We start from the raw sequence: 22,458 nt of genomic DNA on the forward strand, positions 1-22,458 counted from the left end.
GGGGTCATGGCCGGTGCTGTTGAAAGCACAATTTCCGAGGGAACCGTCGAAGGCATAGCCCCGGTGGTAGATTAGGCTTTCATTTGCTCTCTGCCCTTGTAAGGGCTTCAGACGTAGGCCTTGTGAATGTACCCTTGTGAACCTTTCAGCATATATGTAAAGGCCTCTCATTTTTCATCGTTTTTCGTTTTTCCTTTGCTTTTTTAGGAATAAATTGTGACGCTTGTTCGACAACTGATCCAAAATTGTGGACCTCGAATTTAAACCCTTAGGCTCCTATTGCCACTGAGCGGTTTGTAATGGCCGAGAGTTGATCGTTTTGGGGCTTAGTCCCCGAGTCATATTTCGACTTAAGCTCTTTAGGTCCACCGTATCGGCCCTGAGTCTATTCTGGGCCGGCCTTTAAGCTCTTATGCGTTGGGTTGGTGCGACCTTTAATATAGGATGGCGCTTGGGCTCTCACGCATTTGCCTTCAGGCACTTTTTAGTTAACTGTTTCGGGTTCAGTCTTCGAGTCGAATTTCGACTCGAGCTCATTAACCCTCAGGTTTTTGAATTTTTAAGCTGGCGTCTGGGCTCTTACGCTTTGGGTCGGTACAACCTCTAATACGGGCTGGCGATAGTGGCTCTTACGCGCTGGGTCGACACGACCTTTAATTTAAGCTGGCGACAGTGGCTCTTATGCGTGGGGTCGGTACGACCTCTAATACGGGCTGGCGACAGTGGCTTTTACGCAGGGTCGATACGACCTTTAGTATAGGCTTATTTTTCCCTCGTTGAAGTTTTTTGTGTTCGTCCGACTCTTCGATGGTTCGATAAGAATCTCGATTGTGAGCCGTTATGTGACGATGGGCGAGCACCTTGGGGGGTTTCGCTCGATGGCTGAATGTTTCGAAGCCTATCGTTCGGAGCTGACATGGTCGAAGCTTTTTTGTTTATGCCGAGGGTAGCCTGATTAAACGGTTCTTTTTGAAGTTTTATCGAAGTAATTTGAAGGCCTGTGAGTTTATTGGCGACGGTCGGGCATCCCCAAGTCGCGTTAGTTTGGCTGGTACAGCCTTGTGACCGTAGTCATTGTATTTGGCCGTAGCCTTTTAGCCCCCGAGTGAAGTAGCTTCGGCGTCAATATCCAGGGTATGCCTTTTTAGAGGTCTTACAAGTTCGAATATATAGCCTTAACTTTAAGATCGGGATTATGCCTTTTGTAAGGTCTTATGAGTTTTAACATGCCTTACTTGACGTCTTATAGATTTGGTTACTTGGTACAAGTATAACCCATGCCTTGCTTGAGGTCTTACGGATTCAGTTACTTGGTACAAGTATAACTCATGCCTTTCTTGAGGTCTTACAGATTTGGTATTGCTTTGTGAAGGTCTTGTGAGCTCGAGGTTGCCCGCATGGGGTCTTATGGCCTCGAGTTGACGAACCGATGGGGTGACCGTCGGTGACAGTCCCCGAGACATCGAGAGTTTTTTGGCTCTGGAGCCGTTTTGTGTAAACTTGGAGTCGCCTCATCGAGGGCTTACGAGTTCGAAGTTCTCGACCCGGAGGTCATGTGACTTCGAGTTTTTGACGTCAGTCCCCGAGTGTTCGGGAATTTTCTGGCTCTGGAGCCGTTTCTTGAAAAAATAGCAGGCTTCTTTGAAACGTAGAGCGTTTCGATGGAGGAAAAAGTATTCTTTGATTACTTGGTACAAGTATACATGTTTTCGCTGTCAAGGGCTCGGTTATTCTACACGGACACGATTCGTTCGACCGTTTGGCCCGACACATCATCTTCCTATTGAGACCCTTTTTGGCTCATCTTGACTTCTTCGAGGGGGTGATATCTCGGGGGGATGCCCCCCAGTATTCGAGGCTGACTGAAGAGAAGCCTTGAATACTTGTTAAGTTCTCCTTAGGTAGCATATAGATGTTGCCTCGTTGAAAACCTCGCCGGTAAAACCCTTCTTGGGATAAAATCCGGTTGAAGGAAAAGAGTGCAACGCATGCTTTAAAACCTGAGGTCTTCAAGCTGGGGGATGCTTCGGCGTTTTCCATCGAACTCCTTAGCAGTAGTAGCGTTTGAGCATTGATATGTTCCAATTGCTTGGAAGCTTCTCGCCTTCCATGGTACCAAGCTTGTAGGACCCTTTCCCGATCACTCCGAGGACGCGGTACGGTCCTTCCCAGTTCTGGCCTAGCTTTCCTTTATTAGGGTTTCGAGTGTTCAGGGTGACTTTCCTCAGGACCAAGTCCCTGACTCCGAAATGTCGGAGATTTGTTCTCCTGTTATAGTACCTTTCGATCCTTTGTTTTTGGGCGGCCATTCGGACCAGCGAAGCCTCTCGCTTTTCATCCAATAACTCGAGAGCCGCAGTCATGGCTTCGTTGTTTGAGCTTTCGATGGTGTGTCGGACCCTGGCGCTTGGTTCTCCGACCTCGATCGGTATCAATGCCTCGGCACCGTATACCAGAGAGAAAGGCGTTTCTCATGTGCTTGACTTTGGAGTTGTTCAATATGCCCAAAGTACTTCGCGTAATATTTCTCTCCATTTTCCCTTTGCACTTTCCAACTTCTTTTTCAAGTTTTGAATGATGGTCTTGTTTGTGGACTCGGCTTGACCGTTTGCGCATGGGTGGTAGGGTGTTGATAGGATTCTTTTGATTTTGTGGTCCTCGAGGAACTGTGTTACTTTGCTTCTGATGAACTGTTTTCCGTTATCACACGTTATCTCGGAAGGAACTCCGAACCGGCACATGATATGGTGCCAGATGAAGTTAATGACTTCTTTTTTTCTTATCTTTTCGAAGGCCTGCGCTTCCACCCATTTTGAGAAATAGTCAGTCATAAATAAAATAAATCTAGCTTTACCTGGCGTCGTCGGTAGGGGTCCGACGATGTCCATTTCCCACTTCATAAACGGCCATGGTGACAAGACCGAATGTAGCTATTCACCGGGTTGGTGAATCATCGATGCGAATCTCTGGCATTTGTCGCATTTTCGGACGAATTCTTTGGTGTCTTTCTCCACGCTGTCCCAATAGTAACCTGCTCTGATTACCTTTCGGACTAAGGAATCGGCACCGGAGTGATTTTTGCAGGTGCCCTCGTGGATTTCTCGAACCACGTAATCTGTGTCCCCGGCCCCATGCATATTGCTAGGGGCCCATCAAAGGTTCTCCTGTACAGAGTTCCGTTTTTGTCGAGCGAGAATCGGGCTGCTTTGGTTCGTAGGGCCCTTGACTCATTTGGGTCCGTGGGTAGCTTCCCATTTTTCAAATAATCGATATATTTATTTCTCCAATCCCATGTTAGGCTGGTGGAGTTGATCTCGGCGTGGCCTTCCTCGATCACTTATTTGGATAGCTGAACAACAGCCCCGGCAAGTAAGTCATCTTCCTCGATAGATGACCCCAGGTTTGCGAGGGCGTCGGCCTCGCTATTCTGCTCTCGAGGTATGTGGACCAGGGTCCATTCTTTGAAGCGGTGCAATGTGACTTGAATTTTGTCTAGGTACCTTTGCATCCTGTCTTCTCGAACCTCGAAGCTCCCATTTACCTGATTTACTACCAAAAGGGAATCACATTTTGCTTCGATGACTTCTGCTCCTAGGCCTTTGGCCAATTCCAGACCTGCAATCATAGCCTCATACTCGGCTTCGTTGTTAGTCAATTTCATAGTTTTTATAGATTGCCTAATCATGCCGCCCGTAGGCGGCTTCAGGACTATACCGAGTCCGGACCCATTCACGTTCGAGGCGCCGTTGGTGAACAAGGTCCATACCCCCGAAGATGTGTCCGTTTTTAGTAGAAGTTCTTTATCTACTTCGGGCACGAGGGCAGGTGTGAAGTTGGCCACAAAATCTGCCAGAATTTGGGACTTGATAGCCGTTCGGGGTTGGTATTCGATATCGTACCCCCCAGAGTTCGATTGCCCATTTGGCCAAACGGCCCGACAGTTCGGGCTTATGCAATATGCTTCGGAGAGAATATGTCGTCAAGACACAAATACGATGGCATTGGAAGTAAGGCTTTAATTTTCAAGATGCACTTATTAATGCAAGAGCTAACTTTTCTAGGTGCGGGTACCTGGTTTCGGCATCTCCCAGGGTCCGACTAACATAATAGACAGGGAATTGCGTACCTTGCTCTTCTCGAACCAGCGCACCACTTACCGCTACCTCGGACACAGCCAGGTACAAATACAGTGTTTCATCCTCCTTTGGAGTGTGGAGTAAAGGTGTGTTCGTCAGGTATCGCTTCAACTCCTCTAAAACACGTTGGCATTCTGGAGTGGATTCGAAACTGTTTTTCTTTTTGAGTAGGGAGAAGAAGTGATGACTCCTGTCTGACGACCTCGATATGAATCATCCCAAAGCTGCTATTTGTCCAGTCAGCCGTTGCACGACCTTTACATTGTTCACCACCGTGATCTCTTCGATGGCTTTGATTTTATAGGGATTGATCTCAATCCCCCCGTTTGACACCATGAAGCCTAGGAATGTGCCCCAGGCACATTTCTGGGGATTGAGTTTCATGTTGTAGCTTTTGAGGATGTCAAATGTCTCCTGCAAATGAGTTAAATGGTCCTCTGCGCGTAGGGACTTAACTAACATATCATCAATGTAAACTTCCATGGAATTGCCTATTTGGTTTTCGAACATTTTATTAACTAGGCGTTGGTATATGGCTCCCGCATTTTTTAGCCCGAAGGGCATCACATTATAGCAGTACGTACCGTACTTCATGATGAACAAAGTTTTTTCCCTATCCTCGGGGTTCATCTGAATTTGATTATACCCCGAGTAGGCGTCGAGAAAGGTGAGGATCTCGTGGCCGGCCGTAGTATCAATCAAGCGGTCGATGTTGGGCAACGGGAATGAATCCTCGGGGCATGCTCTATTCAAGTCTTTATAATCTACGCACATTCTTAACTTATTCCCTTTTTTGGGAACTACCACCACATTGGCCAACCATTCAGGATATTTTACTTCCCTAATAGATCCTATTTTGAGGAGTTTTGTTGCCTCATCCTTGATGAACGCGTGTTTTACCTCGGACTGAGGTCTTCTTTTTTGCTTCACCGGTTTGAACCTGGGGTCGACACTTAGTCGATGGGTGGTTATTTCCGGCGGGATCCCTGTCATATCTAAATTGGACCATGCAAAGCAATCGATGATATTGATAAGGAATTGAATGAATTTTCTCCTGAGTTCGGGGGTTAATCCCGTTCCCCAGGTATACCTTCCGATCTGGGAGGTGCTCGATCAAAACGGCTTGTTCCAACTCTTCAACTGTTGGTTTTGTTGCGTCCGATTCTTCGGGGGCAATGAAGGTTCGGGGGGCTAGGAAGTCTTCTTCATCGTTCTCGGGGGTCTGTTCGTCCTCCTGCTCCCCCGAGGTGGAGGGTATTGAGGTAGGTGGTTCCTCATGAACCGCAAACATTTCCTCCGCCGCATGCTATTCTCCATATACCATTTTTATACCGTCCTCTGTCGAAAACTTTATCTTCTGATAAAGAGTTGACGTTACTTGCCTCATCTTGTGTATCCACAGTCTTCCAAGTAATGCATTATATCTCATGTCACCTTCGATGACATGAAATTTTGTGTTTCGAACTATATCGGACACATATACCGGGAGGGTGATCTCCCCTTTCGTTGTTTCGCCGGCCATGTTGAAACCGCTGAGGACTCGGGAGGTGCGTATGATTTGATCGAGCAATTCAAGCTGCTCCACCACCTTCGACCTAATTACGTTGGCCGAGCTACCTGGATCCACGAGTACACGTTTAATTTGAACGTTATTCAAGAAAATGAAATTACCAGCGCGTCGTTATGGGGATGAGACAAGGTCTCGAAGTCCTCTTCGCTGAAGGCAAGGACGTCCTCGGGCATGTGGCCCCGGATTTGTCCTTCCGCTGCGACGGAAACCTTTGCCCGCTTGATCACGGGTCCTTGGGGAACGTCGGTCCCTCCGATGATCATATGAACGACGTGCTGGGACTTTTCCGTTCCGTTTCTCCCGTCTGCCTCTCTTTCTTCTCGGGCTGGATTATTCCGAGCTCCCTGTTAGCTCTCTTGGCGTATACTCTTGTTGGTGAGGGAGCTTATATCGACGTGTTGGGCGTTGCGCGAGACCACCTCCACGGGAATTGGTTCTGGTGCATCCTCAGGGTTGTGTGGTGGTACACCAATACCTGGAACAGCTACACCATTCTCTCCACGGTCCTCAGGGCCGTTGTTCTCATGTGTATTCACTGAGTCTGTCATTTTGACCTGAAATCAAAGATTTTTGGACAAGAAAAAACGTGAATGATAACTTGCGTTATGTAATAAACCAGCAAGAAAATAATCACTATTATTTTTAGCCCCACGGTGGGCGCCAAACTGTTTACCTTGAAAATGGTAATTACAATTAGATTTGATTTTGTGGTTCTAAAAATACGTGATTTATTTTTATGCCACTTGTTAAGCAATGGATGCTAAGTGAGAGACTAGAAAATAAGATAAGAACTTGAAGGTAGCGTATCAAGCAAACCGAGTGGATGAGAATCGGGGCCTCGAGCTGGCTGGTATCTCGAGGTCGAGTTATACGTTAGGCTGTGGACAGTCGACGGGGAACTAACAGATCTAAAGGCCTTGATGAGGGCTCTTTATGATCAATAATGACCAATAATGAAGAACAATCAATGGATATACAATAAATATGAGCAATAAATGTAAGTAATAAGATCAAAGGAGATATGTTTAGGCTAGAAAGCAGAGAATGTTCTTGTTCTTGTATTCAATGTAGTATTTTTTTTTTCTTACAAAATAGTAAGGGCCCCCTTTATATAGGAGGGGAAACCCCAACATTGTGCATGAGCAATTATTACAAAGAAAATATAGCTGGTACAACTACTCGCTAGTTTGGCATAGACTAGTGCTTTTCTTGCAGGTTTTGTCGCTTTGATCACTCGCCTTGGGAACTTTCCGCTCGCCCATGATAACCATCGATGTGTGCTGCCCTGAGGTCGGTCATAAAGGATCCTCGAGGACGAACCTCGAGCTGTGCCTCGGGCCTTCGAGGTGAAGCTTCGGCGAGGTACAATGGTCGTAAAATCGGGCTCTCCAGTTTTAGCCGCGCACAGTATTATTCATGATTAATAAATTATGCAATAGTAACGTTTCTTACAATTCTTATATTAATAATCTTTCTATTAAAATTCATCCCTTATTAATTTTTTGCTAACCCGAAATAACTAGTGAGGTAGCGAGCGAGCTGATTTTTGGATAAACTTTCAGGCACGTCATCGGCATTTTCGCATATAAAAACAAATTCAAAACTGAAATGCTTCCATTATTTTCAGCTATCACGAAGAAAGCATGAAGTTCTTCCTGAATCGTCTTCGTCTACGAAATCGTCGTCGTCACCAAAACCAAAACCCTAACCCTGACCTCGCAATTTCTCCTTCTACGCTTTCTGAATTAGCTCCTGAATCCGAAGACATACAAGAGGGGGAAGCGGCGGAGGCCTCTTCCTCCGCTATGATGAACTCCGATGAGGAGGAAGAAATTGGATACGAATCGCCGGAGAGTGAGGATTCGGTAGACACTACGGCGTCGTATTCAGTGGCGGAGGAGATTGAGGATGAGCAGGACGGCAATCATGGACGGACAATTGAGGACGAGAACCGCGGTGAGTCGAATGGTGCGTCATCGAAGAGCCTTGTGGTTGTTGAGGCGGAGAATGCGTTTATGAGGACGGAAAAACCTCCTACTGACGATTGTTGTCCTATCTGCTTTAGCAATTTTGTGGTTCCTTGCCGAGGTCCCTGTGGCCACTGGTACTGCGGTAATAAAATTTAGCTAGTCTTAAAGCTCTTTGGTTCATTTACCGGTTTACTGTGATTGTTTTATTACAATATCTCTCAAGCATATGATTTGTTTTCCATGAAATCGATTTTGTGCAGTTCTATTGGGAATGAATTAGGGTTATATGGAGCAGACGGATGTTCTTCGCTATTTTCTGAAATTTCTTAATTACTGGTTGGTGCTAGAGGTCGTTTCACTCTACATTTTGATTTTAGCAACTCGCGTAGGAAACTGATGGTAGAGGATGTAAAAACATCACATAAGATAATATTTAGCTCAACCTAGTTTTTGTGAAGGACGTAAATGTCATGTTAGATACAATCGAGGAATTGCACAAGTTGTAACTATGTTTTGCAGCATTAGCTTAGTGCTGTTTTTTCTATAATATATTCCTTACTACTTATTTAAAAAACTATATATAGTTGGAAACCACATTAATCCTATTATTTTTAGGTTCATTAGGAGGCTTTAAAGATGTGTGGCTCATGTTAGATCATTTTCCTCAAATCATTCTACGTTTTTTCTGTTGCCCCTCTACGTTCACTAGGTAGGGATGAGATCTCTAGGTAGGGGGGGGGGGGGGGGAGATCTGCGTACACACTATCCTCCCCAGACCCCACTTGTGGAAATATACTGGGTTTTTTGTTGTTGGTGTATTCTACATTTTTTCTGTTATTTGTTCAAAATCTGAATTATATTAGGGTATTTCGGGAATCCCTTCTTCTGTCATTATTTAAGGTGGGAGAAGGAAATGATAACCTGATGCAAGTGTAGTCAGCAATTATTGATTAGGATGATATTTGAATCTTCTTGGGCATTGTTAAGATCTGTAATCTCATAACTTAACTAACCTTGGCTTCCTAGTTCCTACCCTCTTGCGTGATGTGTCAAGCCTGTGCTGTACTCTTGTGTGATCGGGGTTAGTTGTTTGGATGTAGGTTAGAGAAAAAGTAACTGCACTCTTGACTGCTTATTTGTTGATAATGTGAAAATCCACTTCTTGACCAGTCTACCACCACAGTTGCTTGTCTTGAAGTTATTTCGGTCAAGCTTTTCGGTATACTTATTTTTTAACATATTCTTTACTATTGGTTTCTGCATGTGTAGGAGGTTGCATTTTGCAGTACTGGAACTATGGTGCCGCACTTCAGCCTTGTAACTGCCCCATGTGTTCGAGGAAGATTACTGATTTGACACCTGAGGAATCATTGTACAGCCAGCAGGATGCTGAAGTCATTGAGGTCTTAAAAAAAGTTAGAAAGTATAATCGCCTCTTTGTGGGTGGCACATATGGCCTCATGCTGGTGCGTTGAACTTGTATGTTACTCTATCATATGTTAGATTGCATGGATGGAATTATCCTTATATTTCAAAGTGCCAATTGGACTATCTTTCTGGATGTTCTCTCTCTATGTTACACTTGCAAGTTTGGATTGGTATCTATTTGTGCTTTGTCCTTTGTAGTGTCAAGCTGAAAACAGCTGCTGAATCCATTAATTTCAAGTTCAAGATCATGTGCTTGGAAAGAAAAGGTCATTAGTGTGTGATTTCCCCAAATCCAGCAAGAGATTATGCGAATTAGTCAATGTTTATCATATTAGTTGAATTGATCTGATTTTGTGCTGCCTTCGTACGGATGATCATTCAATAATAGCAGAGAGCCACAATTTCTCGTGGTTTCTAATTCTGCACTTTCTGCGGACATGATTACTGGTTTACCATTAAGTAATAGCAGAGCACCATGTTTTCTTTTATTTTTAATCCTTCTCTTTCTATTTTCTGCAGAAGGTGCTTGGGCTGCCCTTTTACATGAAGAGAGTGTTTAATGAAATGCTGAATCCTGATAGGCCTGGTGCTCATTTGAACAAATTGCGAATTTTTGCTGTAAGTTCATCTGACAGCTAAATGCATTGACTGCTATGCATAATGCAATCTACTTCAGCCAGCTACCTGTAGTATTTACATTTTATAGCTCTACAGTCTCAATTTTTTTCCTCAACATTTCAGAAGTGAACACTGAAGCCTCATAATCTTCTGGCCTTAATGGTTGTTATAGGTTTCTTTTCAGATCTACTATATCTATCTTATGCCATGTTATTCTTTAACATATTGTAGTGACCTCATTTCTTGAACTTATCCGCTGAAGCAGATAATTTCTTGCAGATGTTCCTGGGACTCCTCTACACACTCAGCCCCTTTGATTTTCTCAGAATAGGTACTCACATCTGCTTGTTGAACTTGATGGATGTAGAATTAGAAGAATGATAGACTTAAGCAATTTGATGCAGTCTTGGTCTTTTAGTACAAATATAAACTATGAATCTCTGTGGCACTACTGGGAGAAGTGCTACTGAAGGGCATGTGAAGACAAACTGAGAATATGCATCTTCTTGTGTCTTACTAATACACCTTTCTCCTTTATTTATTTGCTATGAGAGCTTGGCTAGGCTGAGCTTTTCTTTCTCCATCCTGCATGTCAGGGTGCTAATGGGTATTTTTATTGGCGAACAACTCAAGATGCATTTGCCTTTTCCAGTTATATTCTTTCTTTTAACGTAAGTTTATTGCCATCTTACTGCAGGCCGTCAAAATGTCATTGATGTCTTTGATTATTCTGCCATTGCACTTTCGTCAGTGTTGTATTTGGTTGGACTTTACCTTCGACGAAGGCGTTTTCGGCATATTAGGGACATGGCTGCTGCAGATTTTGCTGCTAATTGACGGCTGCCAAGTGATGAACCAGACACTTGTAGTCAGCTCATTGTGGAAGATTTTGGATTTTTAAAGATCTTGCTCTCCTTTTGTGGGTTTTCGACATCTTCAAAGTGTGCTTTGGCAAGTTTGAGACGGTCTTGCCTCAGTTCTCTTACTTTGCCTGCCATTCTGTACAGATAGATATGTATAGTGTATACTCACTTAGTTAATCTCTTTTCCATTTGGTCCATGTTGTTGAATCTTGCCTGAAATGAGAATATATACCTACCGGAAAACTGCTAGCGTGTTGTACTATGTGGAGTGTATGACCGTACTTGAGCAAGCCTTGTTCTATAGGCTCTTACCACTATTTCCTTGAGTTCGAAGGAGTTTGTTTGTACCAGTTTTTGTTTTCTTAAGTTATTTCTGTTATTTAGTTGGGTTGCATTGATGCGAAATACGCAGCATCATTGTGGAGGGATCTGGTATCATAAGAGTGTATTTACTTATTTGGGTACTCCACAACTTGTAATCTATACCTGCTTTTACATCCATAGCATGAAAAGTTAGTGCTATTGAGTATGTACTGTTGCATGTAATAAGGGCAACAGAAAATTAGATATTCTCGTGTTATAGGCTTACTTGTATAGTTTTTGACAAAATCCAAAGGAAACTAAAACGAAGGAATAATGTGATCAAATGATACATCAAAGAAGGAAAACAAGAGAGTTCGGCTAATTATGTCCAATGGGGAAGAAATAAAACTGTCTAAAGCTTTCAATGATGCTTTGGCAATATATGAGGTAGCATTAAGCAAAAGCGATAGATAGGCACTATAATAGTCGGGAGTTGCTAACAATGGTTGCATATGGGCATTGTCTCCGCAAATCTTGAGCGACCTGTTTGCATAAGTTTCCCTTGTAATAATTACACCGTTGCACGGTACAAAAAGTTTTTTGCATCGGGCAAAGTTGTTCAAATATTCAAGCAATGTGTATCGCTATAAGCTATTGAGGTGTTGGTTGAGAACACTGTTAGTTATATGAGAGCAGCAAATCAGGAAATTCTAATAATACAAGAAGCGGCAGTGCGTCCATTTTCAGCGGAAGGGAGGAGGATCAAACCCGTTTCTAATATTGCATACTAGTTTTAAACCGGGGGTCTATTGAAAACAATCTCTTTGCATACTCATTACCCTTCCCAGACTCCATATGTGGAACTACATTGGGTATGATGTGGACTACATTGGGTATGATGTTGTCGTTGTAGTAATAATACAAGAAGCTCTATATAATTAATGACTCTTTTAAAAGTAGCCATGATGACTTTGACAAAATCACATATGTATTTCTGAAGTCCTCATGTATCAAGGCTAGTGTATACTTGAAGCCTGTTTCCGTTTCCTCCAATTTCTTCAAGGATGAATAACGATTTCGCAATTCCTTGAACAATCAGTTTGAAAAGAATTGCCATCCAATCAACGTAGACATCAGGGGAATGGATACGAAACATTCTTGGCTGTGAAAACCTGTAAAGCAACAGCAAAATTTGCAGTTTGCACCATGCTGGAAGTTAAGGTTTCTCCATAAGGAAACCTCTTGAAGCCAAAGGACTTACGAGCTCCAACACCACTCTCCCTGATCAAATTTGTATTATCTGATATGAATTTTGACGTAGGAACGTTTTATGTTCAGTTTGAAAAGCCTAAACCATACATTATATCAACTGCGATGTTATTACGTTTCAGTCAAAAGGAAGATCACGCAACTTGCTTTAGAAAGGAGCCTTCTCGGGTTACAACTGCTAACCTTCTTTTCTCTCTTAATAGTGATAGTCTCCATGTCAACTTATGCACGCCTCGACGGCATAAAGTACCTACCGATCACCGTACGTTTGTACGGGATAAGACACCATTTTATCTTGGATCATTCCAAATACAATCTTCTGGGGCAGCAGTGAGAGAACACAACAGAAGAACTTCCAAAGGAATGGAAAAATAAATTACTGACTTAACAACCGTGTGTGTGGCGCAAACAGCAAAACTCTATTTGCATAGGTAATAGAGCTCCGTTTTAGGCTCTCGTCTTAGCCCAGTACAGTCAGTACAGGTTTTTTGTTCCCATTTGCATTCAAATTATTTGTCAAACTTGAAATGTTATATACAAGCAAGCGTTTCAGTTGCCTTATTTCAGCAAATATCTACATTCTCTAGGTTTCCATTCACCTTACTACAATAACAATTACCTTCACTCTAGGGAGACTATTAGCTTCACAACTAGATGAGATACAGTAGTAACTACATGCCCTGATATGTACAAAAGAATGTAAAATACCTTCACATATTATCTACCAACTGTGCATACCAAGGACCATGAACATTCACTGTCACACGCGTCGCCACAATCAATACAGAGGCAGCTTCCACAACCTCATCAATTAGAGCAGTTGCTCCCACCTGCTGCAGAGCCATTTCAGCCAATTCTCTTCCCTGTCTTCCGGTTCCCCCAAGTACAACTCCTCTTCCAGCTAAATATATTGCCTGAGATATGCGTACAAAAATAGCATCCCCAGCTTGCAGGCTCTTGGATAACATCCTTGCCATGATCTCCTTGATCTGTTGAAGCTTCATCACATCAGCACCATAGTTGCCATGCTCTAAAGGTTTGCCAAGTGTCTCTATGATCTCTTGAATCCCAGCATCACTGTTGGAGTCGAGGAGCTCAGAAAGCGCTTTGACACCTCCCTGAACAATTTTATCCATATCTGCTGCACTTGATACCATTTGCATACTCAGAAGAACCTGCCTTTGGACTAGAATGCTGCATATAATCAAGTCAACAAGTATCATCAAACGTCAAATAACAGATATCCAAAAAACAAGAGCATTTGTTGTATCTCAAGGCCTCTTTCTTTAACTGTTGCTGAGGGTGGGGGAGGAGAATGAAGTGGAGATAAGATTTACCTGGTAGCTATTACTATGATCTTTTGGATTTTTGCCTGAATAACCCTTAGTCTAAAGAAGTTCAGCTGCATAGTTTCAGGCAACCCTTCTTGTGTCAGACCTGATACTGCATTTACCAACTTTAACAAACCCAGCCTCACCAATAAATCAACCTTGTCCCCCGTGCATTCTTGGCATTCATCTATAGCTTCTGAAAAGAAAAGACAGACACTAGTCAGGAAAAGAAAACAGGCAGTTTAGGCATGTTAATGCTCTAAATTCATCTGATGCCATTTGGAATTTGAAGGGGTAAAAGGAAGGGCCAACTCTGAGGTAACCAACCTGTAGAGGCCAAAGGTGAAGCATGATTTTTATACATTTTAACTGAAAAGCTTCCTCCAGTTCTAAGGGTGGCAGAAGGAAGGAAACGATCCTGTCCACTTGTCAGCCCTGATTGAGCCTCCTTGTGTTCATCCCATTCCTGGTCCATGGAAGCTTTGACAGATAAAAGCCACTGCCGTGTTAAGGGTAAGGCGGTCATAGCCACAGAAGGAAGACCGTAACGCTTGGTGAAAGCTTTCTTCAAATAATCAAAAGCTGCAGGTCCCTTGAGAATTGGTTCCAACATTCTAATCTTTGCCTTGCTTATTTCTTGTTTGAGTAGCTGCAAAGAAGAGGAGGAATGTCAGGTTAAGAAAATAGCAGAACTGTAAGGCGTAAGCACAATCATCCTCAAAGACACAGCTGATGGAAAATCTCTACCCCAAAGACTTGTTTGTTAAGCAAAAGTGGTACAACAATTATGAAGGAGAATCATTGGTAAGAGATAACCCCACAGAATCTTTCAAGATGAATTCAAACACCACACTGTGACAGTGTGACAACACTCTGTATAAGAACAGAATATACTCGCACTAAAGAACTCTTTTGGAATGTGCAGTAGGTACCTATCTAGACTATTACAAATGCCAATTTTATTATCTGACAGATTTATGCACCCCTATTCTACAGCATAGAAAGGGAGAGAGGGGGGAAGGCAGAGAGATCCCAAGAAAACAAAAAGTTCAGTATATGTTTATACTACCAGTATCAGTCCCTGATCATCTAAGTGGAAGTAAAGTCTTCTACTTTGACACAACAGAAATACTCATCTAGCAGTTATCCACAAAGTTAGTTGACCGAAGTCTATAGTTGATGTGTTAAACCATGGAACAAATGAAAGACATACCGAAAGATTTTTACCTGTATCTCTTCCAGTATAAAGCGCAAACCCCTAACTAGTGCCAGGATAAATGAATTCCCTGCCCCATCCTGACATATATCAGCTATTTCTCTAAATAACTTTTGACAATTTGCTTTTAGCTCATCCTCTTTAGCAGGAGAGGAAAGTTTCTGCAAAGTGACTAATGTGAAATCCATGATCTTTTGCAGATAATCCATATCCAGTTTGCCTGAGATCAACAACTAAAAAGGAAGGCAAATTAATAGACAGATAAAAAAGCCTGCTCATATCATAAGGTGAAAGAATCAGAGATATGAACTTAATGACCAGATACCTGAGAGAGAATGTCTATATCTATCGCTTCATTGATCTCTTGTCTCCAGCTCTGAGGAGCCAAGCTACAAAGTACATCTCTTGCTTCTCTCATCAGATCAACAACACGGTTGTAACCAGGTTCATCCTTTCTCATGGATTCCATGACACTATCCCAAAAAGCCTTCTCCATTGTCTCTTTAACTTTGTCCTGTAAAGGTCATCAGAGCAGAAGAATCAACTAAAATTTCTAAAGTCTCTTCTAGTTTCAGGAGCCTAACCAAACTGTGCTCCGGGTTCAGTAAATCAAGATGTAAGAAATGCACCTACCTCAATACTACTATAATATTTATCAGCAACTTTTGGAGACTCAGCAAATTCAAGATGCTGCCCATGAAGACTCTCATTCACAATTAATTCATTCTCCATTTCCAATCCCTCATCACTACGGGATGCCTGCATGCTGTTATTGGCTGAAGAACCAACTTTTGGATGTGGTTCATCCCTAAATAAGGAGCGCGCCACACGGTTTGGCTTCTGATCCCTCACCTCAAGCAAATTCTCTCCTTTACTTGTACCACCAAGAGAAGAAGAGGCACTTGGGATAGCAGTTGGGCTAGGAGATATTGAATGCAGAATTGGAGAGCTCAGAGGACTCCCATCTTCTTTAGCTTCAAAGTATTTGCTTCGTGTGTCAGAAATCGCATTATCCATCCGTTCAATACCAGCATCTCCACTAATATTAAGCACCTTTTCTCTGAGAAGTCTCTGATCTTCGGTCACCTACATGACAGAAATGATAAGTCTCAAAAACTAAGCTCGATAAGAATGTATATTTTTTATGGAAGCAATGTTCTCTACCAAACTTACGAATCTAAAAGTATTGAAATGAATGAATACGTCTCAAAAACTAAGCTCGATAAGAATGAATATTTTTTATGGAAGCAATGTTCTCTACCAAACTTAAGAATCTAAAAGTATTGAAATGACAACAACTTTTCCGTGCTACTAAGGAAAAAAGAAAAGCTAGGGGTAAAACCTGTTTCTGGATAGCCTTCAGATCATGAGTAAGAGCAACACTATCGCCTTCAGGAGTTATCCGGCATTTTTGAATCATAGAAAGTTCAAGCTGGCAAGCAGCTCTAACCAAATCCTCCTCTAAAGACTGGGCATCTTTAACCTTCCACACCACAAAGCTATTCAAGTAAGAGCACCATGCTGAATCAAACTCTGCGAGTTGTGACTTGAAGGTCTTGCGGCTTGCCAAACCGCAATCAGAATGCCCATCAGAAGTCTGTATGGGGCCATTTAAAATTATCCTAACCAGTAGTTCAAACTCTCTGACAAATTTTTCAGCCGATTTGGCCAGGGCAATCTCACGCTCGCCTTTACCACTGAACACAGCATCCGGGTGACCTAGAACCATATATGCACACAGCACAATTCGAACAGGATATCTCGACAACTTAACTGGATCTCTGGCTGCTGGTGAGTTGGATACTGTTTTTTTTACACCACCACTGCGGAGAGATCTCCTTGTTGTAACCTTTCTTTTTGGCGAAGCTACTCGTTTAAGAAGATGATCAATGTCCCCCCAACCAAAAGTACTTGCGGCACTGTCAACATCATGCAACAATTTAAAGCGAAGCTCAAGCCTATCGAGCAAACCTTTAGCTGTCTGTAGTGTACCAAACGATTCGATCATCATTGCTAGCTGCTCAAATGGCATTAACTTAGCTGATCTCTCATTAATACTCAGCATATTATAAGCTTTTGCAAGATGGAAGGTCGTCTTTCCACGTGTAAGGAACTGCTTCCAACACCTGCAAAAGAACACTTATAAGATCCGCATATCTCATTTACAGACAGTAATTTCATGCAACCAGGAAAATGAGCTCACTTATATTAAGACAACATGTGTGACGAAAGAGGGTTTGTTGCTTCCCATACCTTGCTAATTTCCTTGAAAGAAGGTCAGCCTGGTCATGAATCTTGTCATAACTGCCATGAAAAGAATTTGGTGATTTTCCTCTCTGCATCAAGTATTCTGCTCTTTGTCTCTTTGCCTGTTCATTGAGACAGAAATAGTGTCACACATTATGCATAGGATGTCATCATCAAAATTTATTTGACTTAAATCAAATGCATATGTTGTTACCCTTTGTAGTTTGTCTTCTATTTTAATCTTCATTTCTCTTCTTTTGACCTCTTCCTGGTGAGAAACAGACTTAGCAACAGTCCGCGCCTGCATGACTCTAGCACATGCCCTCCTCTTTTCGGCTTCCAGCAATCCCATCCTCTTCTTCTCAGCAGCTGCACGCTTCTGAGAAATTGCAGCACGCACCCGCTCTTTGTACTTGCTCTCACGAGCCATTCGACGTAGTAATGATTGAGATGTCCTCTCCCTCAGTGTGGCCCTCCTTTGGCGATTAGCTTTTAGGAGAAGCATCCTATTTACCTCAGCCTGCTGAACACGCAACTCCACCTTTGTACCCAGTTCAGCTCGTTCCTGTCTGAAGCGCATTTCTGCTCCAGTTTTAGCTGCCTGCCTCAACTCATCTAATTTTGCAAGCCGCAACTTAGCCTTCGCTAGAATGCTCATCCTGCGTATAAAAAGAACTTAGAATTCGAATAACAGGATGGCTTGCACAATTACACAGCACAACCTACTAGACATAAACATCATATAGTCATTTTACTCATTTTCTTGTACGAGATCAATATATAGCAGAGCATGGCATGCACAATCATTCAGATAGTTGCATGAAGTCAATCGGTTCTTTAACTCTACAAGCTTATTAATCAGGTAAAGAAAAGAGATTATGTGCATACATCATATCAAAGTAGTATTTTCCCCTGCTTTTGCTTTTCATTTCTCTTTTTTGCTTTTCTTTAGGCAAGTGTACTTGAGAAGTATGGGATGTGTTTGTGTTTCCCATCCGGAAGAATCTTCAATTCAGACCATATTGATATGAAATGCACTTGTATAAGTATTTGAACCCAGAAACACAGAATAGAGGATTCCCCAGATTCCGATGTATATGACTATATGTACGCCAGAAGAGAGGAAAGCTCAAGTACACATCCGACAGTGATTAACAAAGGAAGTCCGAAAAATGATGGGAGTACTACTTTGAACCACCGGCAAACAAAGAGAACATAATTCTGTTACATGTAAGGGCCTGCCCCATAAATTGCTATAGTGACAAACTGAAAAAGGCCAACAGAGAAACCTAAAAAGACTAGCAGTGTAATACTAATTTAGAGTGCTCTACATAATTATGATGAATCACATGGCAAAACATTTTATATTTTTCAAAGAAAACCCCTGAGCGTTGTCACATGACCCAATTACTCTGTAGAAAGGCATAATTGAAAAATAAAGCTGCTTACATGCACAAATATGTACCATAGGATTTCAGTAGAAAACTGCTCAGAACAAATAATGAATGAAAAGTTTAGATTCAGGGACAAAACTATATGAAATAAGTAGTTGCCTTTTCTCCTCAGCAGCCTGAAGTTTAGCCTCAAGACGCTGTCCAAGATCTTCTCCATGAGTTGGAGACTGTGAGGGGCTTCTGGGCTTCGGTCTGGCTTTGCTTGACAGATACTCATAGAATTTCTGCTTGATACCAAATTGCAAGTTTTAGTGACAGGATTATCCAAAAAACAAAGCATGACATAATATGACAGGATTATCCTAAAAAGAAAGCATGACAGAAAATTATCATGTAACGTTTTCATCTTTATGCTTCCTGCTAATGAAAAGCCCTTTAGGACCACAACAATTAAGAAAATAAGCAGGAATTAACATGTGGTTAACTAAGAAAAGTTGTTAAAATAAATTCTTCATCCAGAAAAGTTGTTAAAATATCATACCCCAAAAAATGAAAAGGGACAAACAGGGAACAGATTCTAAAACAAAAAAAGTACTTACTAAAATCCATACAGTAAAATATCAAGGTAACAGTGAATTAATATTGCATATTAAAGAAAAAATACACATATTTTTTATCAATGGTTTAATACTTTATCTATCTCAAGAAATTCGGGATTGAGTGTTCATTTTGCTGATTGTATTTCAAAATAAATGGTCTTTTTTTTCAAAGACCTAACAAGAACTGTAACATAAAGGAAAGAATCGCACACCCTTACCTAACTCAACAAACAACCGTACAGACGAGATAAATTACTATAAAGGCGAAGCTTTCCACTGAATTTTTTTTAATTATTATTTAGGAAAGAAAGTAAATACTTAAATTAAAAAACCAGGACTTGGGAGAAACTGATCCTACAAGTTAGAAATCAACATATTCAAAATAAATTAAAAAATCAGTTAACTAATTCCGTGTAAGTCCTAAAAATAGAAAGAAAAAAAAAGATTATCGACTGTGTATATCGGAAAAAGTTAATAAGACCTGTCGACGAAGATCGGCGCCACGTAGCTTAGCGTCAATTTCTTCAGCAGTAGAAGGAGATGTTTTAGGCTTAGGCTCCGACAGCTTTTGAAGAATCCTAGGTGGAATCCTCGGCGGCGACAGCACCGTTGCTCCGTCACTCGCCGGAATTTCCATCGCTATTCCACCTATCTTCCCTCTTTCCGGCGACTCCACTTCCATATTCCTATATCTCCTCCAATCAAACAACTTCTATATAATCCCAATAATTACAAAAAAATATAAAGAAGAATTACTCCAAAACAAACGATCAAATCACTCTTTACAACTTCAGCTTCCGATCTATGGCTATGGATATGTATATTACAACGTTTTAATTCGAAAATATATGGATATTTAAAACTCTTATAAGAGAAATTGAAATTTGAATTTCGAGAAAAGTCGCGATGATTTGTGAAGAGAAACGAATAAAGAGAGCGAGAGCGAGAGAGAGATTTTTCTTTTTTGAGAGCTTTTTGGTGTTTGCTTTATTTATTTATAAAAAAAATTGATGACGAGAATTGAATTACTTTTGTGTAAATGTACCAAGTGCGTGCGAAATGAAGAAAAAGCGTGTTGAAATATGAGTGGATTTCTTATCCAGAAAGGCTGCCACGTCATTATTTTGTCTCTCAACGGTACTCCTACCTGAAGTTTTCTTTGTCAAGTCTTTTACGTTTTTAACCCTAGTTCCTCCTTTTTGAACGTTGTGGTAATTACGTCAGTGCTTAGGCTTAAAAATTTACTCAATACTGATTACTCCTAGTATTTCGTATTTGATGCGAGTGTAACACTCTTTTCATCCGTTTCAAATAAATAAAATCTTTTATATTTAGAAACTACTTGATAATTAATGACTGGATATATATTTGGGATAAAAGTTGATCTTTGGAGAATAAATATGCATAAAGGTGCGGGACTCTTACCATTTCTTATTTAATCTGTAAAAATAATGTATGTACTTCCCATAAATAGCATGTGATGCTAAGATATTTTTCTTTTTTCTAATTGTATATCTAGTCAAAAATCACCGTATATAAAATAGCGTAATTTAATAATTTATCTTGGACGATTCTTTAATTTAATAAATTGAAAATAATATCTAACTGAATAGTACTTTGGAATTTGAGCACTACTTGTCACTTTTCGGCCATAGATTTACCTCTGTATCGAATTTTCAGTATGTTGATATATTATATTTTGTTAGTATATGTGTATACTTTAGATCCAGTTTTTGATATGATGTTAAAGTCTGGTTATAGATTTATATCTCATTAGAATATGTAGGGAAATTAAAATAAATAAGCGATATGAACAAATGATGATGATGATTCATCTTAATTGGCCTCAATTTGTTAGGTATTGAGAGTGTTGTTTGTTGGTTCAAAACTTTCTTTCTATGTCTCAATATTTGTGAGTCACACAATTGCTCTCCTATCCCCAACATTACTACTATTAATTATAGTTGATTTATCAAGAGTCAAGTGAGTAGTTACAACAAAAATTAAATGTATAGAGTAACGTTAAGGGACACTAATACTTGCATTAAGATAGGTTGTTTATATCATACCCACATGTATGACTCTTTTCAGATCCTGTGTCAATGTGGGATACCTTGTGTACCAGACTATTTTTTTTTTATTTTTTTTGCTTTACATGTTTCTCTACAATAGAAGGGGAGCCTTGGCGTAATTACTGTCATATGACCAGGAGGTCACGAGTTCAAGCCGTGGAAACAGCCTCTTGCAGAAACGCAGGGTAAGGCTGCGAATGATCACGCCCAACTATGCCTTATAAAAAGGACAAAGCAGTCCTGCAAATATATTCCGGTTAACAAGTCCGGAGTCGAATCCCACAGGGAATTAACCTATCAATCACAGCTATTGGACTCACAGAAATTTACGTATTCAATCTTTAGAGATATTTGAGTATCAAATTGAGTGTTTATTAACTAAATATTATGTAATAAAAATGCAGTAATCAAGGACTAGCTATAAACGGTTTGTAAGCAAGAATGGTCTAAGGTTCTGATTTCCCCTCTTGTCGGAATCTTTTCCGCTATGTTTGCTATAAATTTGCCTAAGGCTTCTCTATCGATCATGAGCACTCTGACTATCGTAACTCTCTCCCGAGTAATTACAACAATATACTAGACATATTCTCCCGAATTACGCTAGTTGGCCTTTGTTACAGCTCACTTAGATCGCACCCAAGGTTTTATTATCCCTAATCCCACCTTTAAACCCTTCGTATTGATCCCTCATATACGTTAGGAGTGGTGTTGTTCAACAACTACCTAAATATACACTCTCTCCCGAGTAATGCATACTAAATTGGCACAGCCGATTGAGGGTCCTTCAATCAACAACAATCACAATATAGTTGAACAAACAGAGAAAATACTAAGGCAAATCTATATTAACATATCAAGAAATTCATCCTCCAAGAGGTTCCATCAAAACCCTAGATTAAGAGTTTAGCTACGCATAATCGTTTTCACAATCATAACAGTAGAATTCATCATCAGTGATAAAAACAAGAGGAAGAAAGGTAAAACTCTATGCCGAATCTTCCGCCTTGCCTCTTGCCTGTTCTTGCCTTCAACAATCCTTCAAAAACCTTGATACCTTCTTTTTGGGTGAGCTTGGCTTCTTATAGGTTAATGAGAATTGCCCCCGAACTTACGAATTTACCCCTGAAATAAAGTTCCTCGGAGTGATGAGCGCGGCCGCGGTTGAACCGCGGTTGGACTGCGCATAATGCATTCTTTTCTGCCTCTCGTGCGCGGCCTGAGCGCGGTCGCGGTTGGCCCGCGCTCCTAGAGTTCAGTCGTCTTCCATTTTTTTCCTTCTTCTTTCGCGCGCACTCACCTCTGATTGGTCTTCCTTGCTCCAAATTAACTCCAAATATTGTTTAATGTCCTCATAGTTAGGACTTGCTCCTGCAAAGCATAAAATTCATAATTAGAGCCATTTGTTGTCATTTAACCTTCATATAGCAATAACGTATAGCTAA

At 41.1% G+C, this 22,458-nt stretch overlaps 2 protein-coding genes across 5 annotated transcripts; one reads left to right on the top strand and one right to left on the bottom strand.

The window, feature by feature from the left end:
* Window positions 7,233-11,082, top strand: LOC109226022 (E3 ubiquitin-protein ligase RNF170-like). Of its 4 annotated transcripts, XR_002068005.1 has the most exons (6): window positions 7,233-7,818; window positions 8,946-9,142; window positions 9,624-9,722; window positions 9,846-9,894; window positions 10,002-10,053; window positions 10,420-10,438. XR_002068005.1 is itself a non-coding variant. In XM_019390833.1 (5 exons), exons 1-4 carry the CDS (start codon window positions 7,350-7,352, stop codon window positions 10,051-10,053), a joined length of 831 nt encoding a protein of 276 aa, XP_019246378.1. In that variant the 5' UTR covers window positions 7,233-7,349; the 3' UTR covers window positions 10,420-10,511. The 4 variants fall into 4 exon arrangements, 3 of the variants coding, with proteins under 3 accessions (XP_019246378.1, XP_019246385.1, XP_019246374.1); XM_019390833.1 differs by lacking the exon at window positions 9,846-9,894 and having other exon boundaries at window positions 9,988-10,053; window positions 10,420-10,511; XM_019390840.1 differs by lacking the exon at window positions 10,420-10,438 and having other exon boundaries at window positions 9,846-9,884.
* Window positions 12,631-19,969, bottom strand: LOC109226037. Its single transcript, XM_019390844.1, has 11 exons — window positions 19,426-19,969; window positions 18,505-18,629; window positions 17,166-17,610; window positions 16,958-17,073; window positions 16,047-16,830; window positions 15,338-15,790; window positions 15,030-15,218; window positions 14,716-14,937; window positions 13,816-14,137; window positions 13,495-13,684; window positions 12,631-13,351 (listed from the first exon to the last, which is right to left on the bottom strand). The coding sequence occupies exons 1-11, from the start codon at window positions 19,624-19,626 to the stop codon at window positions 12,868-12,870; spliced, it is 3,531 nt and encodes a 1,176-aa protein (XP_019246389.1). The 5' UTR covers window positions 19,627-19,969; the 3' UTR covers window positions 12,631-12,867.

Source organism: Nicotiana attenuata, chromosome 1 (genome assembly GCF_001879085.1).
Source record: "Nicotiana attenuata strain UT chromosome 1, NIATTr2, whole genome shotgun sequence".
NCBI lineage: Eukaryota > Viridiplantae > Streptophyta > Magnoliopsida > Solanales > Solanaceae > Nicotiana > Nicotiana attenuata.

Bases quoted from the DNA above. Each gene is read 5' to 3' on its own strand.
- LOC109226037 (XM_019390844.1), bottom strand. From the start codon at position 19,626: ATGGAAGTGGAGTCGCCGGAAAGAGGGAAGATAGGTGGAATAGCGATG. The intron at 17,074-17,165 runs GTAACAACATAT...CTCAATGAACAG, and splicing joins TAGAAGACAAACTACAAAGG to GCAAAGAGACAAAGAGCAGA. The intron at 16,831-16,957 runs GTATGGGAAGCA...GTTCTTTTGCAG, and splicing joins CTTTCAAGGAAATTAGCAAG to GTGTTGGAAGCAGTTCCTTA.
- LOC109226022 (XM_019390829.1), top strand. From the start codon at position 7,350: ATGAAGTTCTTCCTGAATCGTCTTCGTCTACGAAATCGTCGTCGTCAC. The intron at 9,143-9,623 runs GTGCGTTGAACT...TATTTTCTGCAG, and splicing joins GCACATATGGCCTCATGCTG to AAGGTGCTTGGGCTGCCCTT. The intron at 10,054-10,419 runs GTACTCACATCT...ATCTTACTGCAG, and splicing joins CTTTGATTTTCTCAGAATAG to GCCGTCAAAATGTCATTGAT.